We start from the raw sequence: 27,514 nt of genomic DNA, 5'->3' as shown, positions 1-27,514 counted from the left end.
CGTGATGTCATACAATGCTATACATTTTCAATATAAGAAAAGAGAAATATGTTATCATTTAAGGCCTGAGTAAGCCACATTGTTTAGAAATAGTTATTATACCCACCTACCTACATATAAGCATACTTACATACATTCATGGACATACACATATGCACATACATACATACATACTTTACTGACATATATTATAAATAAGATACAATTAAATAATAAAACAGATTGCTATTTTTAATTACTTTAAAAAATGTAATAAAAGAAACATAAAAAGTAGAATTGAACAAAAACAAATAATAAAGACAGTGAAATGATCAGCTAGAAATTAAAACAGAAATAAATACAGAAAAAAATACAGGTAATCGTATAAATTAATAAATTCTTGGAAGGATTTAAAATAAAGTTTGCTAGTGAGATTACTGGCAGCTTTTTACAGGTGAGCAGTTTCCGGGGATTTGGAAGACTTCCGGTTTGGAGATACCCAAGGTAGGGTTGGGGTAGACGGTGCTTTCGTGTTTACCGGAAGCTGTGGAGAAATGAAACATAAACTTGTTACTTGAAATATTATCAAACAATAATGTGTTAGTTTAAGTGGTATCAAAGACCAATTAATTAGCATATGAAGGGCTCAGTGGAAAAAGTACTTAAGTGTATTTAGAGAGTTTTGAGAAAAATGAGTGCAAAGTTTTTAAATTGTTATTGAAATACCAAAACAGCTGATGCAGAGTATTCAAATTAATCTACTTCGGTACTTTTTCCAAGGCCCAAATTTACAGGGATGGTTAAGGGGAGGTGGTCCTAACTCATTTTTGAAAAAAATGTAACTTAAGTACTTTTTCCACTGAGCCCTTCATATATTAATTAGTTGATCGTCTAACATCATGGCACATATAGATAGATGGCGTTAGTAACATTCACGGGATTAAAAAAAAACTCCCCATGATTAACCTAGGTGCAGTAATCTATGTATATCTATTCCTAACCATAACATGTTGACCAGTATCGTTTGGAAATATCGAAAACTAGACTACGATACCAATACTTGTAGCGTACAATAGAGTAGTCCAACTAAACAGAGTTCATATAGATTAACCGTACCCATACTGTAAATATAGTAGACAGTATTGAGAGATAAATTTTAACTCTAACTTTAAAATTTAGGTTTAGGGTTGAGGTATCGGTTAAAGTATCGCTATCAGCGATACTGCCTACACGATCAAATAGGTCTAGCTAATAGCACATTTTAAACAATACATTAACGATACGAACACATAGGTCTTGCTATTTTGCTCATCAATGAGCTACTGCATCTGTGATGCATTATAGGTATATGTTTGAAGTTTGACTGCTAGCGATTCTAGCTCTGAGCATAGTGTGGCGGGTGGATGAGAACCAAAACACGTGCACTCAGTACTCACTATCTGTGTGGCGGGTGGATGAGAACCAAAACACGTGCACTCAGTACTCACCATCTGTGTGGCGAGTGGATGAGAACCAAAACACGTGCACTCAGTACTCACTATCAGTGTGGCGGGTGGATGAGAGCCAAAACACGTGCACTCAGTACTCACCATCAGTGTGGCGGGTGGATGAGAGCCAAAACACGAGCACTCAGTACTCACCATCAGTGTGGCGAGTGGAAGAGAGCCAAAACACGTGCACTCAGTACTCACTATCAGTGTGGCGGGTGGATGAGAACCAAAACACGTGCACTCAGTACTCACCATCTGTGTACTTGCTGACGAAGACGTACTGTGGCTGGTTGAACTGCTTGCTGTAGATAAGCTGGAGGGTGCCGCCAGCGAAGGGGATCAGCCACGCCTCGTCGTCAAGGTGGTGGGGGCCGAACCCGAAGGATGCCTCACCCAGGAACACGGCGTTGGCTGGGGAAGTAGAGTTGAGCTGTTGTAGGGAGGGTGTGTGGGAGGGTGTGTGGGAGGGTGTGTGGGACAGTAGAGTTGAACTGTTGTAAGGAGGGTGTGTAGGACAGTAGAGTTAAGCTGTTGTATGGAGGTTGTGTGGGAGGGTGAGTAGGACAGTAGAGTTGAGCTGTTGTAAGGAGGGTGTGTAGGACAGTAGAGTTAAGCTGTTGTATGGAGGTTGTGTGGGAGGGTGTGTAGGACAGTAGAGTTGAGCTGTTGTAAGGAGGGTGTGTAGGACAGTAGAGTTAAGCTGTTGTAGGGAGGTTGTGTGGGAGGGTGTGTAGGACAGTAGAGTTGAGCTGTTGTAAGGAGGGTGTGTAGGACAGTAGAGTTAAGCTGTTGTAGGGAGGTTGTGTGGGAGGGTGTGTAGGACAGTAGAGTTGAGCTGTTGTAAGGAGGGTGTGTAGGACAGTAGAGTTAGGCTGTTGAAGGTAGGATGTATGGGACAGTAAAGTTGGGCTGTTGTTGGGAGGGTGTGTGGGACAGTAGAGTTGTTGTAGGGAGGGTGTGTGGGAGGGTGTGTGGGACAGTAGAGTTATGCTGTTGTAGGGAGGGTGTGTGGGAAAGTAGAGTTTTTGTAAGTGGTTGTGTAGAACAGTAAAGTTAGGCTGTTGAAGGTAGGATGCATGGGACAGTAAAGTTGGGATGTTGTTGGGTGGCTGTGTGGGACAGTAGAGCTGTTCTAAAGCTCTTTACTAAATAACGTGGACAGTTCTAATTCTAATTCCAGGTAAGCTTGTATTACCTGGCAGACATTGGGGAAAGACGGCATCAGACGGCAGGTTGATGAACTCACACTTGCCTGTGTTGTAGATGGTGTAGATCTTCAGCTGAAAGGTCACATTCAAACGGGGGTTAAAGGTCACATTCAAACGGGGGTTAAAGGTCACATTCAAACATAGGGTTAAAGGTCACATTCAAACATAGGGTTAAAGGTCACATTCAAAGATAGGGTTAAAGGTCGCATTCAAAGATAGGGTTAAAGGTCGCATTCAAACATAGGGTAAAGAAAAAAAGTTCCAACAAAGGTTTAAGTCACATTCAAAATAAATTTGAGATCAAAGGAAATCTTAAACAAAGCATTACAAACCACGAATCTTTGACTATATGAAATAAAACTATTAAAGCTTGAACTATAACTATGAATACATGGTAATACATTACGAAAACACAATAAAACAATGAATGTATGGCTGTTAACGAAACCATTGTTTGAAGTGAGTGTGACACTTACGTCATCAAAGTCCTCCACCTCGGTCCTGTTGGGGTAGGCGAGGACCATCATGTTTTGGGTGAAGTCGACAGAAATGTGGGCTCCTTCCTGCAACACAACGTGCCAGAGTGACGTCATTTTGTGCAGGTAAGTTTTTTATAATACGATATTTTGAAATACAATATTTCTATAGTGTAGATCAGGGGTCTCCAAACTACGGCCCGCGGGCCGGATGCGGCCCGCGATGTTCTCTCATCCGGCCCGCGGAGATCTTTTTGTGCACGGAAAGAACGTTTGTTGGTGATGGCTGAGGAACTTTGCCCAGAAAAATCAAAGACAAGCCTGGAAGAAACTGGCCCCCGAACTGAAATTTGATAGTTAATGCGGCCCTCGGACTGAAAAGTTTGGAGACCCCTGGTGTAGATGAAGTAGAGTTCATGTGTTTCCCCGATCTCGATATGTTAAGATAATGTGTACCCGAACTATTTTACTTTCGCAGACTCGAGACAGGTACCGATTAGAGCTGAGTGGACTCAGAAAACCCTTTCGACTCAAGTATATGACCCTCATTCGATATTTTCTTCTCAGCAGTTGTTTGCTCTACCAGATAGTGATGCTGTGAGTAGGGTTTTGGGTTTTTATATCGAGTAGGTGTAGCAGAGTTGTTCGAGCGAGCTATAAGCGAACTACAGACAATCTGACGTCACATTATTGAGATAATGCACTGGGCATAACCCGGGCATTATACTGGGCATTTAATTTTAGCTAAACATCATCAGCTGCTGATTATATTCGTATATTATGACTGTTATACGAGTATATTTTGACCACATAAAAAACTAGCTAATATTAATACGCTTTTGTTTTTGCCTGTGCCTAGCAAAAAGAACTAATTATCCAGGCTAAAATAAAACCACCTACACAAAAGATCTACAGTATCTTACTTTGATACAAAAACATAAATCGGAACGAATATAATTACTAAACATTTTTTTTAGGCAGCTTTTGTCTAAACTTGTATTGTTGCCAAATACAAATAAAATATAATTAAACAATTAGAGAAAAAAAGTGTAACGAGCTTAATTATATAATTAAAACAATAATTAAAACTGAAATTTAAAAAAAAGTTGCACTTACTTCAGTGTCCAAATTAAACGAGTCAAATTCCAATTTATCTGGCATGCAGACCTTGGTAGGGTCCGATGCAGACATGACCAGGGGAAGTAACACTGCGAGTAGAATTGCGTACATCTTGGTGTTGTGGTTCTTGGATTGACGAAAGCCACCCAGCTCGCCGTATTTATAGCCCGCGGGCTGAGGTGTGACGGTTCGTACTTTGGTCACATGACCTAAAAAAAGCCACCAGTACTGCCATTCTAGTTCCAAAGTTTTGTTTAGATAAAAAAAGAAAAACTTTGGTCAACTGACAGTTGCTTTGTTGACATTAGAATTAGAGTAGTGAAAATAAAAGTCAAGTGCATTGTTTACACCTAGTCAGGGGCGGAACTACTATATTGCTAGCCCCCGCAATGCGAGGGGCGGGGGGGGGGGGGGGGGGGGGAGCAGGCCGTTTAGGGAGCCCCCAATCTGACCAAAAACTAATTAATATTTTTTGCTGTACCTTAATAGACAAGTTGTTTTGTGAAAAAGAACATCAGATCTACTACTCCTAGTACTTAAAAAAACCTATCATTTGATAAAAAAAAACAGATTACCTCTTTGAGGTAAGGGTGGGGGGATAGTTGTTCGTATATTTTCCATTTATATATGCAGGCCTTTATGAGTATATATATATATATATATATATATATATATATATATATATATATATATATATATATATATATATATATATATATATATATATATATATATACATATATATATATATATATATATATATATATATATATACGTGTGTGTGTGTGTGTGTGTGTGTGTGTGTGTGTGTGTGTGTGTTTGTGTGCGTGTGTACATCAGATTTTTTAAAAATGCTTACAACAAGGCTTCAAACTCTAGTTTTATTTACAATTTCTATATAAACATTTTTTGAGAAAATAAAAAGTGGAATTGTGTTGTAATAATTATGAGAGATATTGCCGTTATTTTTTTTCTTGTGATATCTTGGTCGAAAAAAAACAACGAAAAATGGAGTTAGTCTGATTCTGACGAAAACCTCAGGCCGTATATTTTTTATTTTATAACCTGAAAAGGATTCCGTCTAATCGAGAGGTCGCCTCCCCGATACCCCATCTCCTGTAAAATAATAAAGCTGGGATTTACGAATAGAAAGTTTCGAATTATTTGTTACATATTATTTATGAATAAGGCTCACTATTCTAGGGGGCCGTGGGCTGCGGCCTACCCGCTCCGCACCGGGTACGGCCCTGCCGACCACATTCCTTTGTCGACTTTCCTGCACGGTTTCTGGCAACAGGAAACACGCCTCGATCAGAACTAGGTCACTTGGCGCCCCCCGCCCACCCAACCCCAGATCAAACAAGGTCGCACTAGTGCAGCATAGCCAGTGATCGTCTGCTTCATGCAAGGTGACGGTGCAATTTTTTTTTTCTTGCGGAGAATCAGGCCAAGTTTGTACAGCAGTGGCGCCGTCAGGTTCCAAGACTGCAACAACACAAACTGTCAACTGTAACTAGATTATGACATGGGAATATAAACTTTATTATTGTTTTGAAAAGAAGAATAGTTTTAAAAAATGCATTCGGTTTTCTTAAATGGGATACCATTTTCAATTAGGAACTTAAATCAGAAGAATAGAAAAAAAATAATACAGACGAGACGTGTAGATTAGTCACAGGCGTAGCGAGGGGCGGGGGCGGGGGCGGGGGCGGGGACATATGTCCCCAGACGCCGACATTGAAAGTTTGAGGGGGGGGGGGTGTAAATGAAAAGTTCGAGGGGGGGGTGCACATCGAAAGTTTGAAGGGGGGGGGGTGCAAATCGAAAGTTTGTCCCCGGGCGCCGGGTAGGGTCGCTACGCCTCTGAGATTAGTGGTGTAATCTAACCTGAAGCGATTTCACAAAATTAAAACTAATTAAAGTAGATTTATATGGATTGAGATTAACAATTTATTAATACATAAAAGAGCGATTACTTTTCTCTAGGCAAATGTATTTACCATTCAACTATAAGGGAGGGGGGGTCGGTAATTTTGTGACGGTGTGTGATGAGGGGGAGGGGGGGGGGTTCAGATGGTGCGACACTTTTGCATTATAAAAAAGCAATGTTAGAAAACGAACTTTTTGACGTTATTTCGCGTTTTAGAAAACTGTTTTAATAAATTGTAATAGGAATTGATTAAAATACTCTATTTTGACAGAGTTCAGACAAGATTTTGGAAAAATATCGATGTTTAAAAAAAAAATTCAACTGCAATTTTCAGGGGGGGTTTTAGGCTGAGGTGTGACGTCATTTTAGGGGGGGGGGGTCTGGCTTTTTGTGACGACGTGTGACGGAGGGGAGGGGGGAGGTAAAAATCGTCCAAAAAAGCGTGACGTCATCAAGGGATGACCCCTACTTGTTTACTTTGAGAAGAAGACGTCACTCTGCAAATTTTTAAAACTTTGAACAATTTTCCCTATTTAGAAATCTAACATAAAACTCTTTTTAGCGCAATTTCCATACGGACAATTGCGATTATTAACTCGTCATTTCTGGATGGATGTATGAATGAATAATTGGATGTGTGTCCGCAGCTTTAAGTCGTATCTCCTCCTCAACGAAGCAATATCGAGGACTAGTTCCAAAGCAAATATGTTAAGCAAGTTCCGAGGATAATTGTGGGCCAAAAAAATTCCCGGAATTCCTTCCTGGATTTCCCGGAAAAGCCAAAAACCTCGAAAAAATGCAGTTTTTTTTGCCCATATCTCGGCAACCAGACAACTTAGCGACTTGAAACATTTACCAATAGATTCCTGCCATAATTTAGAACAATATTGCCGAAGAAAGTTTTCACAACTAATCTTTTCGTTCGGTCACAAAAAAATATTTACTACTTTTTTAAATTGAGCATCGTGTAGGCCTACTCGTTAAAATAAAACTATTTCCGTTGATATAGGTTAATATAGTTGTCTTTTTTTAGCGCAAAATTAACTTGTTTACTTATTAATTCAAACGTTTTTTTTTTTGTACCATATTAATTGATTTATAATTTATATGAGAGTGATAGGGAGTTACAATTACAAGGTTTTGTTTCACTAGGCCTAATCATTTTTTCACATTTTTTAAACACAAACTTGATCACTATCTATTTTTAGATAACATAAGGAAATTGCGCTTAAATTGTCACTAGAATTTTTATTAACTTGTTTTTTCTCTGTCTCTATCTTTTTTTTTCACCGCAGACATGTAATTTACAGTGTCAGTTTGCCTTGCATGTTCGCTTTAGTATTACAGTATTCACCATCGGCTTGTGCGGACTGATACAGATTTGATTTACAATAGTAATACTCCTTTCTTACTTGTAGCCTACTTTCATTCATTTAAGATAGTTTACTTATACATAGATCTAATACAAAACGTCTAATTACAATTTTTTTTAAATCTGAAAATGCAAATGTGTAATAAAATGGCGATTCAATGGATTTTTTTCCCCATCGGCGTGGTAGGCTGAGGGTTTTGGGCTTTTAAGTAGAGATGAAATAAATTTGGAATTAAAGAAAAATAAAATTATAAAATTTTTTAGCAACCGGAATGTTTTGTTGAGTACAATGAGACACATCAAATAAAACATGCGTCTCTTTCAAACATATATAGAAGACTATCTATAGCAGTTTTTTTTTTATTTAAATTTTATTTAAATCAATTATTAAAAAAAATTATTTAAATTTATTAACTTTTGGCTTTTGTTTTGTAACAGGAATATTCATGACTTGGTGTGTTAGGAGGGTAAACGAGAGATTTTTTTTTTTATTTTTATTCGAGAGATCTACGAGAGATCTTTTTTTTTTAAAATAATTATTTGTAGATTATAACTTTATAAACAATAAACAACTTTATTTCCAAACAAGCAATGTACATTGGCAGATTTGTTTCATCATATTAGAAAATCATAGATTTACATTTACACATTATATTTTTTCAATACCAAAACTTATTTTTTCTAATTGCGTTATTTGCAAATAGAAATAAGTACATCAGCATATGTAAGTGTGTGTGTGTGTGTGTGTGTGTGTGTGTGTGTGTGTGTGTGTGTGTGTGTGTGTGTGTGTGTGTGTGTGTGTGCGTGCGTTAGTCTGTAACAAAATTCAAACATTTACCAAAAAAAAAATTTCTTTTACAAGAAAAAAGTGGTGAACATTACTAAACAATGAATTGTCGATCAACAATACAAAGGAATGCAATTAGAAATAAAGAAATACAAAAATGATATGATAATCTTGAATGTTTTGACTATTTTGTTGGGAATTTGTTAGAATATAAACAAAAATTAATAGGAAATATTAACAGTATGTAAATAAAAAGGTAGAAAGCGATAAACAGATGCATATTAGATTCTAATCCTAATATATTATTCCCCATGTGCGCACTTCTCTCTGTCCGCAAAATATTTTCGCCGGACATCACGTCAGAATCGGCAGCGATATATGAAGAACTGTTTACGGACTTTTGTTGAAAATAATATGTTAGATGTTTTAAATGTATAGCCACAATTTTATTTAAAGAAGAAAAATAAAAAATAAAGGCGTATTCGAATACAGAGAAACAGTATTATTTATGCAACCGGAAAAGTGTATAAACTTGGGACAAGAACGCATTTAACAATGACGTCGCTTATTGTTTACACTAAAAAAAAGAGCACGAAACTGATGATGGACGTCGGAGACGGTCGGTTCTACACGCAGAAAATGTTGCGGCTAACACTACAAAAGCTTGTACCAGTTACCAAGGTAGTTTGCCAAAGGAACTATGCAGCAGCAGCTGGTGCAGCCCAAAATCTTGATCCCATCCAACAGCTTTTCTTAGATAAAATTAGAGAGTACCGTTCCAGATCTAAAGGAGGTGAATTAGTTGAGGTCACAGCAGAATCTGAAGCCGCCTTAAAGGAAATGCTAGGTAATCTGGCGAGGGCATTTGGAGCTAAAGGTGTTGATATGACCCAGTTTCCCAAATTGCAGTTTTCAGAACCCACTATTGCTTGGCCTGGGCTGAGTGATGAGCAGAAGGCCAAAATTGATCAGGCAGTTAAAGCTGAAGAAGCAGAACAGAAGAAGAAAGTAGCTGCCGAGGAAGAAGAGGAAGGTGATGGTGATGAAGAACTTCTTAAACTTTAAGAAGCTTAATTTTAGAATATTTTCAGTTTTTTGTTTTTTTTTTTCGGATTACGAGCTGTACAACATTAAATATTTTGTGGATATGAGAATAATTTAAAATGAACGTGAAAAAAAAAAAAAAAAAAAAAAAGAAACTGATGACGTCATCTTCCGAGTTTAGAATAAAAAGAAATGAACTATTTCATTCAAATATGATTTAGAGCTATGTACGCTATGAAATGTATACAGATTACAATACGATTTTCTCGGCCTAAACTTTAAAAAAATTATTTTATCTATTTGGATTCTAGATCTAGAGATTCTAGATCGAGATATTGATCTCGATCTATATATTCTAGATCATCTAGATCTAGAGATTCTAGATCTAGATCTAGATGATCTATAAAGCTAAGTTGTCGGGTGCCTGATAGGGCACTTCCCGGCGCCGCAGGCGCTTCAAATTTGGCAGGATCTTGCCTTGGGGCGACAGAACACGGGGGCCGGTTGGCCGAAAAGTCTACGATGAGTGGGTCAAAACTGACCTCGACTGACCGGCGCCTTATATGGGCGAATTAATTAAGCATTCAAATTCTCAATGTTTTCGAAAGCCCAAGCGAAGCTGGGCAGCATGCCTAGTTGGATACTAAATGGGAAGAGGATGGAGTTACCTTTTTTTTTTTCCTTTTTTTTTTTTTTTTGGAATGGAAATTATTCCCCTTTAGGCCTAACTTGCGGTAGACTCAAGCGGTAGTCTACTGACTACATCATGAAAAGACATGTGACACTGCAGTGGGGAGAGAAGTGTAACAACCGTTATTTGACACTTACTATTTTGAAGAATGTTTTTGACTTGGAGTTGCGTGAGAATGGTGCTGTGTAAAATATTAACCCATAGCTAAGCACTCTTTCTTTGGGTGTTTTTTAAATCAATTTTTTTTTTAATTTTTTTTTTTTACCTTTTTTTTTTCCTTTACTTTTTTAAAATAATTTTTATAACACACCGGGCGGAATGTTCGTACTACATATAACAGAGTAGGCGTCAAATATTAAAAATGAATGACTTAATTCCTTTAAAGCATTTCCACAATTACATCACTGCGTTAAATAAAACACATAGTTTAAAATTTGTAAATAAAATGGTATTGAATCATAGTACATTTTTAAAAATTTTAATCAAGAATAAAATAAACCATCAGGGCTTTTATGTTTGCTAATTTTTTTCCTATTGTAATTTTTTGCTACTTTAAAAACTATTAGCTCAAAGCGCGTCCCCTTTGTTGTACATAATTACAACATGGGAAGCTACTACAGTTTAAAATTTTAATTCAACATTAAACTGTTCTATATTTCAGCATTGCATGCCAAGCATTGTGTCTATTTAATACTTCATTGCATTAATTAAGATGTGTGTGTGTGTGTGTGTGTGTGTGTGTGTGTGCGTGTGTTTGTATGTAAACACCGATATATATCGTTACAGAAAATATTCACGTGTTATGGGGCTATGATTGTTGGAGCAAAAAGTATAAAAACACAGCGATAAGACAGTTCGCATTTCTGATTTTTTAAAATATTTTACTTTTGTCCTAATATCTTTCTCTCCGGTAACAACGCAAGCATATCTAATTTTTAATCTAATTAGGTATTAAATTATTCATTTAAGACATTGAACTCAATAGCAAACGGGGAGATAGCAAGAATAAGGCAAATAAGTTTTCGGGGTGTTGACTCAGTAAGAACAGACTGGAAGGAAAGGCACTAATTATTTTTTTTAAAATAACGATTTGCCATGTTAATCTTATCAACATCTAATTTACTATTTCCAATTTCTTATTTACTAAAAAGTTGAAAAGCTTTGTTTTTTTGTTGTTTTGTTTTGGACTTCGTTTGAAATCGCAGTGGACTGATACGTGATTTGTTAGTTGTGGTCGATTTCTTCCAGATAAGTTATCTATGACGACGACGTAAGAATATTTTTCAGGTTTTAAAAAAATATATAATTAGTTATTAAACTATTCATTTAACACGAATTTAACTATCACTTTATTTAGTAACAGAAAAGGGAGGTAACTACGTATTAACTAATCACACGATCTATCTATCAGATGAGCTGGTGTTACAGGATCAGAGTTTCTTCCAGGCAACCCTTCGGCAACTCCGCCCCCTCCCACCACCCCCCGAAGAAAGTCTACCGCCCCCCCCCCCCCTGAACGAGATGGATTTTATATAGTAAACATACACTTTTACTAGTGTCCGCCCCCCAAAAAATGTTGACCCCACCCCCGAAAATTTCCAAGTGCCCCCACCCCCCGGAGAAAAAAGTCTGGAAGAAACACTGTCCAGGATGGACCCCTTGTAGATAACGAGAGCTGGTTGTTGTTTAAAGTTAATATAGCCTGCTACCATAGGTGTAGCGGCCCTTCCCGGCGCCCGGGGACATATGTACCACCCTCGCTACGCCTCTGCTTGCTACTAATCGGGTTGTAAGTAATCAAATGTTACCGTGCTGGTTTACTGTCCATCTAATCATGTGACCTCGTCATACGAAGGGGTAGTTTGACCAGCACCATATATTTCGGGTTTAGTGCGAAGACAAAATTGGTTTACTCGTTTCTATAAATTAAGAGATCGCATGAGCGGTTTAAAATTTTATTATTAGATCTTCAGAAAAAAAGATTTAGTTTATTCTTTTAGTGCTTTTAAAAGACTGCTATTATATAGGGTTTTTTTTTAAACATGTTTCATATTTTATTATTTTGATTTAAATAATTGTGAACAGGGAAATGTCTCTATCCTATGATGAATGCTATTTTGGTGTCGTATATTACAGCTGTAGATATGCTATGATTAATTAGGCTGTTGTTGTTTTTATTATATGTGAACCACCCTTGACAGTGTACGATGGATTTGTGAACCACTTATTATATTGTGTTTCCTAATACTAATATAAATAGTATTAAATAGAACTAGATCTACCATAAATAGTACTCAAGGAGATATTCTAATTGCCAATTGCTGAAGTATTGTTTTATTCGAATTTTTTTTTTCAAAACATGAAAGGTATAAAACAATGCTTAAGAAAATATATAAAAACATGGTTTCATTTGTCAGTTTTATATCAAATATAGATCTATATCACATACAACAATTGAAAATGAATAAAAAATAGTTTTGTATTGATGTTAAATTATAACATAAATTTCATTCAATAATTTAACTTGTAAAATCGATATACCACAACCAGAGTACCATTACAGCAAGGTAACATATACATATAAATTGTATAAAATATTTGTATATACAAGAGCCAGACAATCTTACCTAATCAAAATCGTTAGCATGGAATCAGCATAAGTAAATCTTATGTCATGAATGATGTAAATCTTATGTCAGTATTTTAATTATAAACAAAACTATCTGCAGGGTAGGGAGGTGAAACTTTTTAGCCATGATATCAATCTTGTTCAAGGTTTCTTTCAGACATTTCTTTGAGGTTGAGGAGGACACTAATTAAAGTTTGCCTGTATATTTTCTATATCAATTATTTATATATTTTTTTCATTTGGAGAATTAGATGTGCATGGGGGGGGGGGGGGGTTGCCAGCACTATAACAACATGCCTGAAATAAAGATTTAAACTTCAATCTTCCCTCCTGATGCAAATCTTATGTCATGATTTTAATAGTCAGACATGATGCAAATCTTTTGTGACAATTGAAATTTTCAACCAGTTGAATATTCAATTAATACAATGTGAACACAATGAAAATATCAAGATTTTAAAATATATGTTTATAGAAGGCACGCATAATTATTTGAAACAGACAAATGAGAATAAGATAAAAACATTTTTTAACTCTTTAAACTTTCTAAACTGCCAAAGAGTAATCTAGAACACACTAGCATGTTCTAAACAAAAGCACCATACACATAAGACAAAAGCACCGAATACATAAGACAAATGCAAAGCACACATAAGACAAACGCACCATACACATAAGACAAAAGCACCATACACATAAGACAAAGCACTGTACACATAAGACAAAAACATCGAACACATCAGACAAAAGCACCGTACACATAAGACAAAAGCACCGTACACATAAGACAAACGCCCCATACACATAAGACAAAAGCACCGTACACATAACACAAACGCTCCATACACATAAGACAAAAGCACCATACACATAAGACAAAAGCACAATACACATAAGACAAAAGCACCATACACATAAGACAAACGCACCATACACTTAAGACAAAACCACCGTACACATAAGACAAAAGCACCGTACACATTACAAAACTATTTTGCTACCACCAACAGGATGCTAATGAAGACAATTTTGCTGTATCAAAGTGCCAGACAGAGGCGTAGCAAGGGGGAGCGGAGGGCGGGGTACATATGTCCCCGGGTTGGAAAAACAAATTAAAATCTCATTTTAGCTGCAGTTTTGCATTATAAATATAAAAAATATATGGGGGAGTGCAAATTGAAAGTTTGAGGGTGGGGTGCAAATTGAAAAGTCGTTCCCGAGGGGGCGCCAAGTTGAAAGCTTGTCCCTGGGTGCCGGGAAGGGTCGCTACGCCTCTTGTGCCAGATTGCCATTTTGGTAACTGAAATAAGAATAATTAACATCCGCTTCAAGCCCAGCCTCGTTAGCAGGCTTGGACTTGTAGAAGGCTGGGTCAGGGGACAGATGAGCCCTGGGGATGTCCCGTGTGTTGGCCCGTGTCACGAGGTTGGGGAAGAAACCGCTGGGGATGGAGGAGCCGATGGTACTGCTGTAGTCCTCCACAGGAGCGCTCTTTTGTTTTTTCCTTCTATAAATACTTAGGAAAAAAAATAAAAACATTACAAATTGTAGGATTTAAACATCTACTTTTTAAACAAAGTATTTATTTTCAATAAGGGGTCGTCCATAAATGATGTCACACTCGTAGGGGGGAGGGGGGGTCGGTAATTTTGTGACGATGTGTGATGAGGGGGAGGGGGGGTGTTCAGTCACACTTTTGCTTTATAGATAAGAAATGTTAGCAAACGAATTTTAGACGTTATTTAGCGTTTTAGAAAACAGTTTTAATAAATTATAATAGGAATTGATTAAAATACTCTATTTTGACAGAGTTCAGACAAGATTTTGGAAAAATATCGATGTTTAACTTAAAAAAAATTCAACTGCAATTTTGAGGGGGGTTTTAGACTGAGGTGTGACGTCATTTTAGGGGGGGGTCTGGCTTTTTGTGACGACGTGTGACGGAGGGGAGGGGGAGGCAAAAATCGTCAAAAAAAGCGTGACGTCATTTATGCATGACCCCTAATGTCCAGATATGTATTTTAGAATAATGCATAGGATTTATCTTAGAACAATGACCAGATAATCTTAGAACAATGACCAGATAATCTTAGAACAATGACCAGCCACTTATCTTAGAACAATGACCAACCACTTATCTTAGAACAATGACCAACCACTTATCTTAGAACAATGACCAACCACTTATCTTAGAACAATGACCAACCACTTATCTTAGAACAATGACCAAACACTTATCTTAAAAGAATGACCAACCACTTATCTTAGAACAATGACCTAGAACAATGAGCTAGAACAATAACCACCCACTTATCTTAGAACAATGACATAGAACAATGACCTAGAACAATGACCAACCACTTATCTTAGAAAAACGACCTAGAACAATGACCCACAACTTATCTTAGAACAATGAACTAGAACAATGAACTAGAACAATGACCAGCCACTTATCTTACAACAATGTCATCTCACTTATCTTAGAACAATGACCAACCACTTATTTTAGAACAATGACCTAGAACAATGACCTAGAACAATAACCACCCACTTATCTAAGAACAATGACCACCCACTTATCTAAGAACAATGACCAGTCACTTATCTAACAACAATGACCAAACACTAATCTTAAAAGAATGACCAACCACTTATCTTAGAACAATGACCTAGAACAATGACCTAGAACAATGAGCTAGAACAATAACCACCCACTTATCTAACAACAATGACCACCCACTTATCTAACAAGAATGACCAACCACTTATTTTAGAACAATGACCAGCCACTTATCTTACAACAATGTCATCTAAATTATCTTAGAACAATGACCTAACACTGATCTTACAACAATGACCAGCCACTTATCTTAGAACAATAACCTAGAACAATGAACTAGAACAATAACCACCCACTTATCTAAGAACAATGATCAGATACTTACATGGCAGCAATACACAGACCCAAGGCCACAAAGAACAACAGAGAGCCAATGACACCCACGACAGAGCCAACTATCACTTTGTACATGTCCTCATTAGCAGCTGTTGCTATTGGGCCAAAACATTCAGGTTTTAGTTTTATAGTCATGACATGGACACTCAGGGTTACAGTTAGTGAGTCAGAATATAAACAAATAACTTTCACTTTCATTGACAGAACTTTGACTCTCAGGATTACAGTCAGAGACCAAATATTTTTTCTGTGAAACTTTAAACTAAATATAGATCCACATATTCTACTGTTGTTGACAGTATATAGACTCAATTTTATATCAGAGATAGCACATAGACACTCAGGCTTACAATAATAGATAGAACATAGACACTCAGGCTTACAATAATAGATAGAACATAGACACTCAGGCTTACAATACTAGATAGAAGACACTCAGACTTACAAAAATAGACAGAACATAGACACTCAGGCTTAAAATAACAGACAGAACATAGATACTAAGGCTTACAATACTAGAACATAAACACTCAGGCTTACAATTATAGACAGAACATAGACACTAAAGCTTACAATAACAGACAGAACATAGACACTCAGGCTTACAATACTAGAACATAGACACTCAGGCTTACAATTATAGACAGAACATAGACACTAAGGCTTACAATACTAGAACATAGACACTCAGACTTACAATAATAGACAGAACATAGACACTAATGCTTAAAATAACAGACAGCACATAGACACTCAGACTTAGAATAACAGACAGAACATAGACACTAACACTTACAATACAGGAACATAGACACTCATGCTTACAATTATAGACAGAACAGTGACACTCAGGCTTATAATACTAGAACATAGACACTCAGACTTACAATTCTAGAACATAGACACTGCAAACAGCTGCACTTACCAACAGTACAGTCAGCTGAAGAGTTGGACTGGGCACTGGATGTTGTGTAGCCTGCTGGACAGGGCACACAGGTGTTGGCGGAGGACGGGCCTCTAAAAAATCCTTTCCCACAATCCACACACAAGTCCGCAGTCTCATTCCATTTCAGACCTGCAGGGCAGTTCACTGTCACAAGAAAGAAAAAAAATTAATAAAAACCACATGACCAATATAGGGCTTGTAACTCTCAGTCTATCTCACTTAAAATTCAAGAATTTCGTAAGCCAGGGTGAGATATAGATTTTCGAACCAAATTACATTTTTTAGATTCATTGCTTAATATTTTTAAAAACTCAACAGTGGTGGAAATAAATTTTTTACTGATTTAATAAAATATTCCCAATGGTTTGAAAAATACTAGCTGGCACATACAAGAAGTTGGTGACCTACTTACAAGCCCTTTTGTTTACCTATATCCCATTGAACAATAAACTCAGATTATATTATTTACATTTTTCTAAAACAATTCAGATTTGTTATTAGTTCTCAATTGGAATATTTGATTTCCCCCAACCCAATTAACTATTGCACCTCAATATGTTATGTGTCATATGGAAAGATAAGTCCAACTGCAGCCTGTTTTTCTTTCTATATATTATGCTTCCATAGTTTTTGTCCAGTCTAGTACAATCTGCAAGTCAGCAGTTGTTTAATTTTGGAGTTGTCTCTCCTAGATGGGTTATTGCCCTTTGATGGGTTGCTGTCACTATATGGGATAAAGTCCCCAGCTAGTAAGCCTCATCTGTCTGGGATTCTGAACTAGGGACTTTCAGGTAGCAAACTGTGTGCCCTACCCCAACCATTTAATAGTTTTAAAACATGAAAATGTATAGTACCAAAGCATGACGTTGACGCTGCCATTAGTGTTGTCTGCCCAACTGGACATGTCTTACAAGACGACTGCCCGCTTACATCTTGATAGAAACCAATCCCACAAGGCAGACATGAGTTTTGGGATGAGTTCCAGTAGTTACCAGCATTACAAATAGCTGAGGAAATTTAAACTTAAGTACTATAATATGTTGAAAAAAGTTTTCAAAATCTTAAAATATCTATATTTTCTTCTAACTTATCCAAAATACTTTTAAACACCAAATAAACATTTAAAAAAACTATCACCATTAAAAGTAAGCAGAGATTTAAAATTTATTTTTTTCTATTTTCAAACTATAACGATTTGACAAAATAATAAAAATGAACCACATATTGAATTATTTTTAAAATACATCATAAGAAATTTATTTTTATAATAGGACTATAATTATAAAATCATTTCTTACCCAAAGAACAGTCATTTAGTGAAGTCGAGTTGATGCTGACTGTAGTCAAATTATCTGGGCATTTTTCACACACATTTTGTAAGGAAGAATTCCTATAGAAACCTTTCTGACACCCTTCACAAACTTTGGTGGTATTGTTCCACTGCTGGCCAGATGGACATATACCTAAGAAAAACATGAATGTCTTAGTTTTTATAATTATATAGTAGGCCTATATGACAATACTACTCGTTTAAAAAAAAAATTGGATTTTAAAATTTGCATGACATATCTTTAAAAATCTGATTAAAATATGTATGATGTATCTTATAAATTATTTTATAAAAATGAAACAAAAAATGTATAGAATATTAACCTAAAAACAGTCATTCCATTCTGTAGAGTTTTATGCCCAAAAAAGAAGAAAATGAATGTCATTTCTATTTTAAAATAAAAAATAAATAAAAATACTTACCAACTGAGCAGTCAGTTACTGAAGTAGAGTTGATGCTGACTGTTGTTGAATTAGTTGGACATTTTTCACACACATTTTGTAAGGAAGAATTCCTATAGAAACCTTTCTGACAACCTTCACAAACTTTGGTGGTATTGTTCCACTGCTGGCCAGATGGACATATACCTAAGAAAAACATTAATGTATTAGTTTTTATAATTATATAGTAGGCCTTTATGACAAAAATACATGTTATGAAAAAAAAGAATTGGATTTTTAAATTTGCATGACATATCTTTAAAAATCTGGTTAAATACGTATGATGTATCTTATAAATTATTTTATAAAAACGAAACAAAAAATGTATAGAATATTAACCTAAAAAGGAAGTCAATCCATTCTGTAGAGTTGTATGCCCAAAAAAGAAGAAAATGAATGTCATTTCAATTTTAAAAATTAAAAAAAATAAAAATACTTACCAACTGAGCAGTCAGTTACTGAAGTAGAGTTGACACTGACTGTTGTTGAATTAGTTGGACATTTTTCACAAACATTTTGTAAGGAAGAATTCCTATAGAAACCTTTCTCACACCCTTCACAAACTTTGGTGCTATTGTTCCACTGCTGGCCAGATGGACATATACCTAAGAAAAACATGAATGTCTTAGTTTTTATAATTATACAGTAGGCCTATATGACAAAAATACATGTTACGAAAAAAGAATTGGATTTTTAAATTTGCATGACATATCTTTAAAAATCTGGTTAACATATGTATGATGTATCTTATAAATAATTTTTCAAAAACAAAACAAAAAATGTATAGAATATTAACCTAAATTGGAAGTCGATCCATTCTGTAGAGTTGTATTCCCAAAAAGAAGAAAATAAATGTCAATTCAATTTTAAATTTAAAAAAATTTTAAATACTTACCAACCGAGCAGTCAGTTACTGAAGTAGAGTTGACGCTGACTGTTGTTGAATTAGTTGGACATTTTTCACACACATTTTGTAAAGAAGAATTCCTATAGAAACCTTTCTGACAACCTTCACAAACGTTGATGCTATTGTTCCACTGCTGACCAGATGGACATATACCTAAGAAAAACATGAATGTATTAGTTTTTATAATTATACAGTAGGCCTATATGACAAAAATACTCGTTAAAAAAAAGAATTGGATTTTTAAATTTGCATGACATATCTTTAAAAATCTGGTTAACATATGTATGATGTATCTTATAAATAATTTTTCAAAAACAAAACAAAAAATGTATAGAATATTAACCTAAATTGGAAGTCGATCCATTCTGTAGAGTTGTATTCCCAAAAAGAAGAAAATAAATGTCAATTCAATTTTAAATTTTAAAAAATTTAAAATACTTACCAACCGAGCAGTCAGTTACTGAAGTAGAGTTGACACTGACTGTTGTTGAATTAGTTGGACATTTTTCACACACATTTTGTAAAGAAGAATTCCTATAGAAACCTTTCTGACAACCTTCACAAACGTTGATGCTATTGTTCCACTGCTGACCAGATGGACATATACCTAAGAAAAACATTAATGTATTAGTTTTTATAATTATACAGTAGGCCTATATGACAAAAATACTCGTTAAAAAAAGAATTGGATTTTTAAATTTGCATGACATATCTTTAAAAATCTGGTTAACATATGTATGATGTATCTTATAAATAATTTTTCAAAAACAAAACAAAAAATGTATAGAATATTAACCTAAATTGGAAGTCGATCCATTCTGTAGAGTTGTATTCCCAAAAAGAAGAAAATAAATGTCAATTCAATTTTAAATTTAAAAAAATTTAAAATACTTACCAACCGAGCAGTCAGTTACTGAAGTAGAGTTGACGCTGACTGTTGTTGAATTAGTTGGACATTTTTCACACACATTTTGTAAAGAAGAATTCCTATAGAAACCTTTCTGACAACCTTCACAAACGTTGATGCTATTGTTCCACTGCTGACCAGATGGACATATACCTAAGAAAAACATTAATGTATTAGTTTTTATAATTATACAGTAGGCCTATATGACAAAAATACATGTTACGAAAAAAGAATTGGATTTTTAAATTTGCATGACATATCTTTAAAAATCTGGTTAACATATGTATGATGTATCTTATAAATAATTTTTCAAAAACAAAACAAAAAATGTATAGAATATTAACCTAAATTGGAAGTCGATCCATTCTGTAGAGTTGTATTCCCAAAAAGAAGAAAATAAATGTCAATTCAATTTTAAATTTAAAAAAATTTAAAATACTTACCAACCGAGCAGTCAGTTACTGAAGTAGAGTTGACGCTGACTGTTGTTGAATTAGTTGGACATTTTTCACACACATTTTGTAAAGAAGAATTCCTATAGAAACCTTTCTGACAACCTTCACAAACGTTGATGCTATTGTTCCACTGCTGACCAGATGGACACATACCTAAGAAAAACATGAATGTATTAGTTTTTATAATTATACAGTAGGCCTATATGACAAAAATACTCGTTAAAAAAAGAATTGGATTTTTAAATTTGCATGACATATCTTTAAAAATCTGGTTAACATATGTATGATGTATCTTATAAATAATTTTTCAAAAACAAAACAAAAAATTTATAGAATATTAACCTAAATTGGAAGTCGATCCATTCTGTAGAGTTGTATTCCCAAAAGGAAGAAAATAAATGTCAATTCAATTTTAAATTTTTAAAAATTTAAAATACTTACCAACCGAGCAGTCAGTTACTGAAGTAGAGTTGACGCTGACTGTTGTTGAATAAGTTGGACATTTTTCACACACATTTTGTAAAGAAGAATTCCTATAGAAACCTTTCTGACAACCTTCACAAACGTTGATGCTATTGTTCCACTGCTGACCAGATGGACATATACCTAAGAAAAACATTAATGCATTAGTTTTTATAATTATATAGTAGGCCTATATAACAAAAATACTCGTTTAAAAAAAATAATTGGATTTTAAAATTTGCATGACATATCTTTAAAAAATCTGGTTAAAATTTGTATGATGTATCTTATAAATCTAATATATAAAGCTCAATTCTGTATGTTTGTATGTTTGTAATCGAGGATTACCAGATGGACATATACCTAAGAAAAACATGAATGCATTAGTTTTTATAATTATATATATATGACAAAAATACTTGTTTAAAAAAAATTGGATTTTAAAATTTGCATGGCATATCTTTAAAAATCTGGTTAAAATATGTATGATATATCTTATAAATTATTTTATAAAAACAAAACAAAAAAATGTATAGAATATTAACCTAAAAATGAAGTCGATCCATTCTGTAAAGTTGTATGTCCAAAGGGAAGAAAATGAATGTCATTTCAATTTTAAAAATAAAAAAAAATAAAAATACTTACCAACTGAGCAGTCAATTACTGAAGTAGAGTTGATGCTGACTGTTGTTGAATTAGTTGGACATTTTTCACACACATTTTGTACGGAAGAATTCCTATAGAAACCTTTCTGACAACCTTCACAAACTTTGGTGCTATTGTTCCACTGCTGACCTGATGGACATATACCTAAGAAAAACATGAATGCATTAGTTTTTATAATTATAGAGTAGGCCTATATGACAATAATACTCGTTTCAAAAAAAAAGAATTGGATTTTAAAATCTGCTGACCAGATGGACATAAGGCTAAAATGGATAATCTTGCTGTAAATTATATGGACCAAAACTAATGTTAATTTATCTACTGTCAACTAAATTTTATGTAATAGTTTTCTCACAAATAAATACTGCACTAATAAACTATATATGGAAAAAAAATGAAAATACCAAAATAAATTCATTTCTTCTGATTAACATTTTATTACATTATTTAACAAAGATTTTTTTATTATGTAAATATGTGATGAAATCTAAATCTACTTATTTAATAACTGAATATTTTGCCTTATAGAACCCTAAAGGTTCATGCACTTAACACAGAGCATTAGATAAACTTACTTATACAGAGACTTGACAAGTCACTTCCTTTCTTATATGTGGTTGACCCTGGTGGACACACAGTACACAAAATCTGGCCATAGCTTTCAGAATACTGGCCAATGGGGCAATTCTCACAGGTCTCAAGAGTGCTGTTGTAGTAAGTGCCAGGACCACATGAAACTAAAAGAATCTTTTTTTTTAATATACTTGATATTGTAATTTAAAATTCTGTGCTTTGGTTAATAAATGGGATTTGGCCAGATTTTTAAAGTTACTGTTTACTATAATATTTCAGTTCTTGGGTTACATTATAAACTGAATCTGAATTTTTTAAATATCAACTCAGTCTGAGTTGTTTAAATAATTTAACTTAAACATTTTTTAAATCTTTTAAATTAGCCAAACATTCTAATATTTATATATATATATATTTTTAACTAAAATACCACCATGTTGGTCTATTTTCTACACTATTCTTCGATAATTTTGTCAATTAAAAATAAGAATTTTACAACAAATGATGGTTCAAATTTTTGGTAAATAACCATAAATTTTAAAGTAATAATTTAAGTTTATAAGATACTAGTTTTAATATAATGTTTCTAAAGTATTTTATTTACATATGAATAAGTTTGTAAAAAAAAACATTAAAAATTACTAACCGCAGCTGCCGTATCTGACCACTTGGCCAACTGGACATATAGGTTTTATGTTGACAACAAAATCATCTTTGTTCAAATTATTAGAGCTAATGTCCTAGGTCAATAGCAAAAATGTTAAAATGTTATTCATTTAATTATGAAAGTTTAAAAAAAAAAATCAACATGACCACATTGTAATTCACCGAAACAAAACCTATTGGTGATGCACTAGGCTTCTTTGATTTCATTATTAAAGTACAATGTCTCCATAAAGCTAGAAAGAAAATTTCATAAACTCTCCTACAGTTTCCTTACCTCTAGGCTAAACATGTTATCATCCAATGCTGCAACTTGGAAAATGTCTCCAATGGAAATAGTTTTAGTGCCATTCTGTACATTGGCACTGAAAAATCATTTCACATATTTTTTTGTTTTTATAAGGTTAAAATCCTAAAACACTCCCCTCCCCCTACCTTCTCTACATGAAATGTTAGACATTACACCTGAAAAATAATGCAGGTTCAAGAATTTCAGCTAAACTGACATACAATATTGCTGCAATTTTTATTTTAGCTTAAGCATACCTGAGGTTAGCTATAATGACATTGACACTTGATTTATTTACTGATGAGGTGCAAGCTACCTGGACATCTGAACAGTCAGTTGTGACACAAAGCACTGGTCCCCATGTTTGCTGAAGCTGGTAAAATTAAGTTAAATGTTCATGTTTATTATGATAATTGTTTTCATTAGCCTTCATGTTAATATTGATAACTGTTTTAATTAACTTTTGAGTTTATCATGATTGTTTTAATCAACTTTCAAGTTTATCCAATTTTTTAATAAAGATTATTTTAATTATTATTATAGTGTGGCTAATTTTTATGTTATTTTAACATTGATTAATTAAAAATTTAAGGCTGCACATCGTGAAAGGAAAACCTTTATGGGAGACTGGTTAACATAAAAAATATGACTAAATAAATACCAACATTTAACGAAACACGTTCATGAGTTCTTCTTGATACAGTAGCCCTTATAAAATTAGAGTTATTGCTTAAATTTATTTTCCAGCATTGAATGACATTAAAATACTAATAAAATTAAATTTTTAAGTTATTGTTTTTATCAGAAGGACCAGCAAAAATTGTATTTACCAGTTTGATTTGATTCTGAATTTTCTTTTTGACAGCTTGAACTTGAATTGCCAACCGACATAGAGAGCTATTTGTGTAGGTCAACATTAGCTCTACATTGACTTTAGATTCACCTTCAACTCCTGAATTGGAAAAAATGATACGCTTTGAGACACCTACTTTATGTCACTGACATCTTCTATACCTACCCCATTCGGAACATCAAATTGTGCTTTGCAGTATCTACCAAACATGTGCAACACACGTAGAAATAAATCACTAACAGGTGCAACATAGTTATAGTTAAGGCAGTAATAAAATCACAGGTAGAGATTTGACAACTTGCAGATATAGTACAGTGCAACGTTAAGACAATAGTTAGTAGCCAGGTAAAAATTTAATGACTTACAGGTATTACACAGTGCAAAGTTAAGACAATAATTAATTACCTGGTAAAGATTTAATTACGTACAGGTATAACAGTTGCAAAATTAAGATAAGTAATTAACTGGTTAAGATTTAATTGCATACTTGTATAACAGTTGCAAAGTTAAGACAATAATTAATTACCAGGTAAAGATTTAATTACGTACTTGCATAACAGTTGCAAAGTTAAGACAATAATTAATTACCTGGTAAAGATTTAATTACGTACTGGTGTAACGGTTGCAAAATTAAGATAAGTAATTAACTGGTAAAGATTTAATTGCATACTGGTATAACAGTTGCAAAGTTAAGACAATAATTAATTACCAGGTAAAGATTTAATTACGTACTGGTATAACAGTTGCAAAATTAAGAAAATTAATTACCTGGTAAAGATTTAATTAAATACTGGTATAACAGTTGCAAAGTTAAGACAACAATTAATTTCCTGGTAAAGATTTATTACGTACTGGTATAACATTTGCAAAGTTAAGACAATAATTAATTACAAGGTAAAGATTTAATTACGTACTTGTATAACAGTTGCAAAGTTAAGACAATAATTAATTTCCTAGTAAAGATTTAATTACATACTGGTATAACAGTTGCAAAATTAAGACAATTAATTACCAGGTAAAGATTTAAAATGACTTACTACCACATGCTGGATACAGGCCATCTGTGAGAGTGACCCAGTCCCCATCAGGCCCACAGGTGAAGTATCCAGGGGTTTCCTTAATTAGTGCAGGTTTCTGGACAGGTAACTGGGCTGGGCAGGTGAGTGTGCAGTAGGAGAACGAGTTGGCAGATGCACAAGTTTGGTTACCTGCACCTCGTGGGTTAGGGAGTTTTGGACAGAACTCACCTGGAACAGGCAAAGGTTTTGGGGTTATATCACAAAACAATGTAAGTAATATCACAGCACAATGTAAATATAATTAGTGGACTATAATATCACAGCACAATGTAAATAATATTAGTGGACTATAATATCACAGCACAATGTAAATAATATTAGTGGACTATAATATTACAGCACAATGTAAGTAATATTAGTGGACTATAATATCACAGCACAATGTAAGTAATATTAGTGGACTATAATATCACAGCACAATGTAAATAATATTAGTGGACTATAATATCACAGCACAATGTAAATAATATTAGTGGACTATAATATCACAGCACAATGTAAATAATATTAGTGGACTATAATATCGCAGCACAATGTAAGTAATATTAGTGGACTATAATATCACAGCACAATGTAAATAATATTAGTGGACTATAATATCACAGCACAATGTAAATAATATTAGTGGACTATAATATCACAGCACAATGTAAATAATATTAGTGGACTATAATATCGCAGCACAATGTAAGTAATATTAGTGGACTATAATATCACAGCACAATGTAAATAATATTAGTGGACTATAATATCATAGCACAATGTAAATAATATTAGTGGACTATAATATCACAGCACAATGTAAATAATATTAGTGGACTATAATATTACAGTACAATCTAAATATTAGTGTACATTGGTAATATAAGGCTAAACAGTGTACGATGGTAAAAAAAGACTAAAATATTAGTGTACAATGGTCAAATTTTACCAAATTATTACAGTACAATAGTAACATAAGACTTACATATTAGTGTACAGTGGTAAAAATAAGATTAAAATATTTATTAAGTCACGTATAATCCTAGCAAATTGTAAGCTATAATTCTAAGCTTTATTCCAGCACATCGTAAATCTAGTCCATTTAAAGCGAAGTACAACATAAAGTTAAACAAATATAATGACAGTGACATATAAGCTTAATCACATATATAATCTCTGCACAACATAGTTAATCCACCATATAATCCCAGCATAAGCCCCAATGATGGCTTGACTTACTATTTACATAAACAGAGAATGTGCAGACCACAGCATTGCCTGTCTTATCCCTGCCTACATAGCTCACTGTGTGTTGTCCAAGAGAGAAGTTTGCTCCTGGTGGTAAAAAATTGTTGTACTTGTATAAGCAGAATGGTTACAGTTGTAAGTCTGATGGTTGGTCAGAATGGCTTCTCTTATATAGGCAGAATGGTTACAGTTGTAAGTCTAATGGTTAGTCAGAATGGCTTCTCTTATATAGGCAGAATGGTTACAGTTGTAAGTCTAATGGTTAGTCAGAATGGCTTCTCTTATATAAGCAGAATGGTTATAGTTGTAAGTCTAATGGTTAGTAAGAATGGCTTCTCTTATATAAGCAGAATGGTTACAGTTGTAAGTCTAATGGTTAGTAAGAATGGCTTCTCTTATATAAGCAGAATGGTTATAGTTGTAAGTCTAATGGTTAGTAAGAATGGCTTCTCTTATATAAGCAGAATGGTTACAGTTGTAAGTCTAATGGTTAGTAAGAATGGCTTCTCTTATATAAGCAGAATGGTTACAGTTGTAAGTCTAATGGTTATTAAGAATGGCTTCTCTTATATAAGCAGAATGGTTACAGTTGTAAGTCTAATGGTTAGTCAGAATGGCTTCTCTTATATAAGCAGAATGGTTACAGTTGTAAGTCTAATGGTTAGTCAGAATGGCTTCTCTTATATAAGCAGAATGGTTACAGTTGTAAGTCTAATGGTTAGTCAGAATGGCTTCTCTTATATAAGCAGAATGGTTACAGTTGTAAGTCTAATGGTTAGTCAGAATGGCTTCTCTTATATAGGCAGAATGGTTACAGTTGTAAGTCTAATGGTTAGTCAGAATGGCTTCTCTTATATAAGCAGAATGGTTACAGTTGTAAGTCTAATGGTTAGTAAGAATGGCTTCTCTTATATAAGCAGAATGGTTATAGTTGAAAGGGGTTGGCGTAGTTGAGTCGGTAAAGCTCATGGTTGCTAACCCGAAACGTCTCGGACAGAAGAGGCTTATTAGCTAGAGAAAGCCACTTTTCTAG

The 27,514-nt window shown here is 34.2% G+C and overlaps 3 protein-coding genes across 3 annotated transcripts in view; 1 reads left to right on the top strand and 2 right to left on the bottom strand.

Annotated features, from left to right (window-relative positions):
- Positions 1 to 217: 217 nt before the first annotated feature.
- Positions 218 to 4,400, bottom strand: LOC131956255 (uncharacterized). Its single transcript, XM_059320681.1, has 5 exons — positions 4,270 to 4,400; positions 3,154 to 3,240; positions 2,665 to 2,749; positions 1,722 to 1,880; positions 218 to 523 (listed from the first exon to the last, which is right to left on the bottom strand). The coding sequence occupies exons 1-5, from the start codon at positions 4,381 to 4,383 to the stop codon at positions 414 to 416; spliced, it is 555 nt and encodes a 184-aa protein (XP_059176664.1). The 5' UTR covers positions 4,384 to 4,400; the 3' UTR covers positions 218 to 413.
- Positions 4,401 to 8,979: 4,579 nt separating this feature from the next.
- On the top strand, positions 8,980 to 9,529 carry LOC131956254 (ATP synthase-coupling factor 6, mitochondrial-like). Its single transcript, XM_059320680.1, has one exon. The coding sequence runs from the start codon at positions 9,001 to 9,003 to the stop codon at positions 9,424 to 9,426; it is 426 nt and encodes a 141-aa protein (XP_059176663.1). The 5' UTR covers positions 8,980 to 9,000; the 3' UTR covers positions 9,427 to 9,529.
- Positions 9,530 to 12,455: 2,926 nt separating this feature from the next.
- LOC131956252 (uncharacterized) overlaps positions 12,456 to 27,514 on the bottom strand; it is a gene marked incomplete at its 5' end in the record, with an annotated part of 43,843 nt that continues 28,784 nt past the window's right edge. Inside the window, 20 exons of the mRNA XM_059320678.1 lie at positions 12,456 to 14,241; positions 15,671 to 15,776; positions 16,607 to 16,771; positions 17,482 to 17,634; positions 17,926 to 18,090; positions 18,380 to 18,544; positions 18,838 to 19,002; positions 19,293 to 19,457; positions 19,747 to 19,911; positions 20,200 to 20,364; positions 20,655 to 20,819; positions 21,108 to 21,272; positions 21,774 to 21,938; positions 22,370 to 22,531; positions 23,014 to 23,107; positions 23,308 to 23,395; positions 23,577 to 23,692; positions 24,150 to 24,271; positions 25,210 to 25,419; positions 26,473 to 26,568. Coding sequence (XP_059176661.1) covers positions 13,992 to 14,241; positions 15,671 to 15,776; positions 16,607 to 16,771; positions 17,482 to 17,634; positions 17,926 to 18,090; positions 18,380 to 18,544; positions 18,838 to 19,002; positions 19,293 to 19,457; positions 19,747 to 19,911; positions 20,200 to 20,364; positions 20,655 to 20,819; positions 21,108 to 21,272; positions 21,774 to 21,938; positions 22,370 to 22,531; positions 23,014 to 23,107; positions 23,308 to 23,395; positions 23,577 to 23,692; positions 24,150 to 24,271; positions 25,210 to 25,419; positions 26,473 to 26,568 — 3,047 coding nt within the window. The remainder of the gene's footprint in view (positions 14,242 to 15,670; positions 15,777 to 16,606; positions 16,772 to 17,481; positions 17,635 to 17,925; positions 18,091 to 18,379; positions 18,545 to 18,837; positions 19,003 to 19,292; positions 19,458 to 19,746; positions 19,912 to 20,199; positions 20,365 to 20,654; positions 20,820 to 21,107; positions 21,273 to 21,773; positions 21,939 to 22,369; positions 22,532 to 23,013; positions 23,108 to 23,307; positions 23,396 to 23,576; positions 23,693 to 24,149; positions 24,272 to 25,209; positions 25,420 to 26,472; positions 26,569 to 27,514) is intronic.

Source organism: Physella acuta, unplaced genomic scaffold (assembly GCF_028476545.2).
Source record: "Physella acuta isolate Inbredline_101_S28 unplaced genomic scaffold, ASM2847654v3 ptg001139l, whole genome shotgun sequence".
Classification (NCBI taxonomy): Eukaryota; Metazoa; Mollusca; class Gastropoda; family Physidae; genus Physella; species Physella acuta.
Note: the sequence above shows the minus strand (reverse complement) of the source record. Positions and strands in the feature narration are given on the sequence as shown.

Coding starts and splice junctions, on each gene's coding strand:
- LOC131956255 (XM_059320681.1), bottom strand. CDS start 4,383: ATGTACGCAATTCTACTCGCAGTGTTACTTCCCCTGGTCATGTCTGCA. Junction 3,241..4,269: donor CGTTTAATTTGGACACTGAA/GTAAGTGCAACT, acceptor GTTGTGTTGCAG/GAAGGAGCCCACATTTCTGT. Junction 524..1,721: donor CGTCAGCAAGTACACAGATG/GTGAGTACTGAG, acceptor ATTTCTCCACAG/CTTCCGGTAAACACGAAAGC.
- LOC131956254 (XM_059320680.1), top strand. CDS start 9,001: ATGTTGCGGCTAACACTACAAAAGCTTGTACCAGTTACCAAGGTAGTT.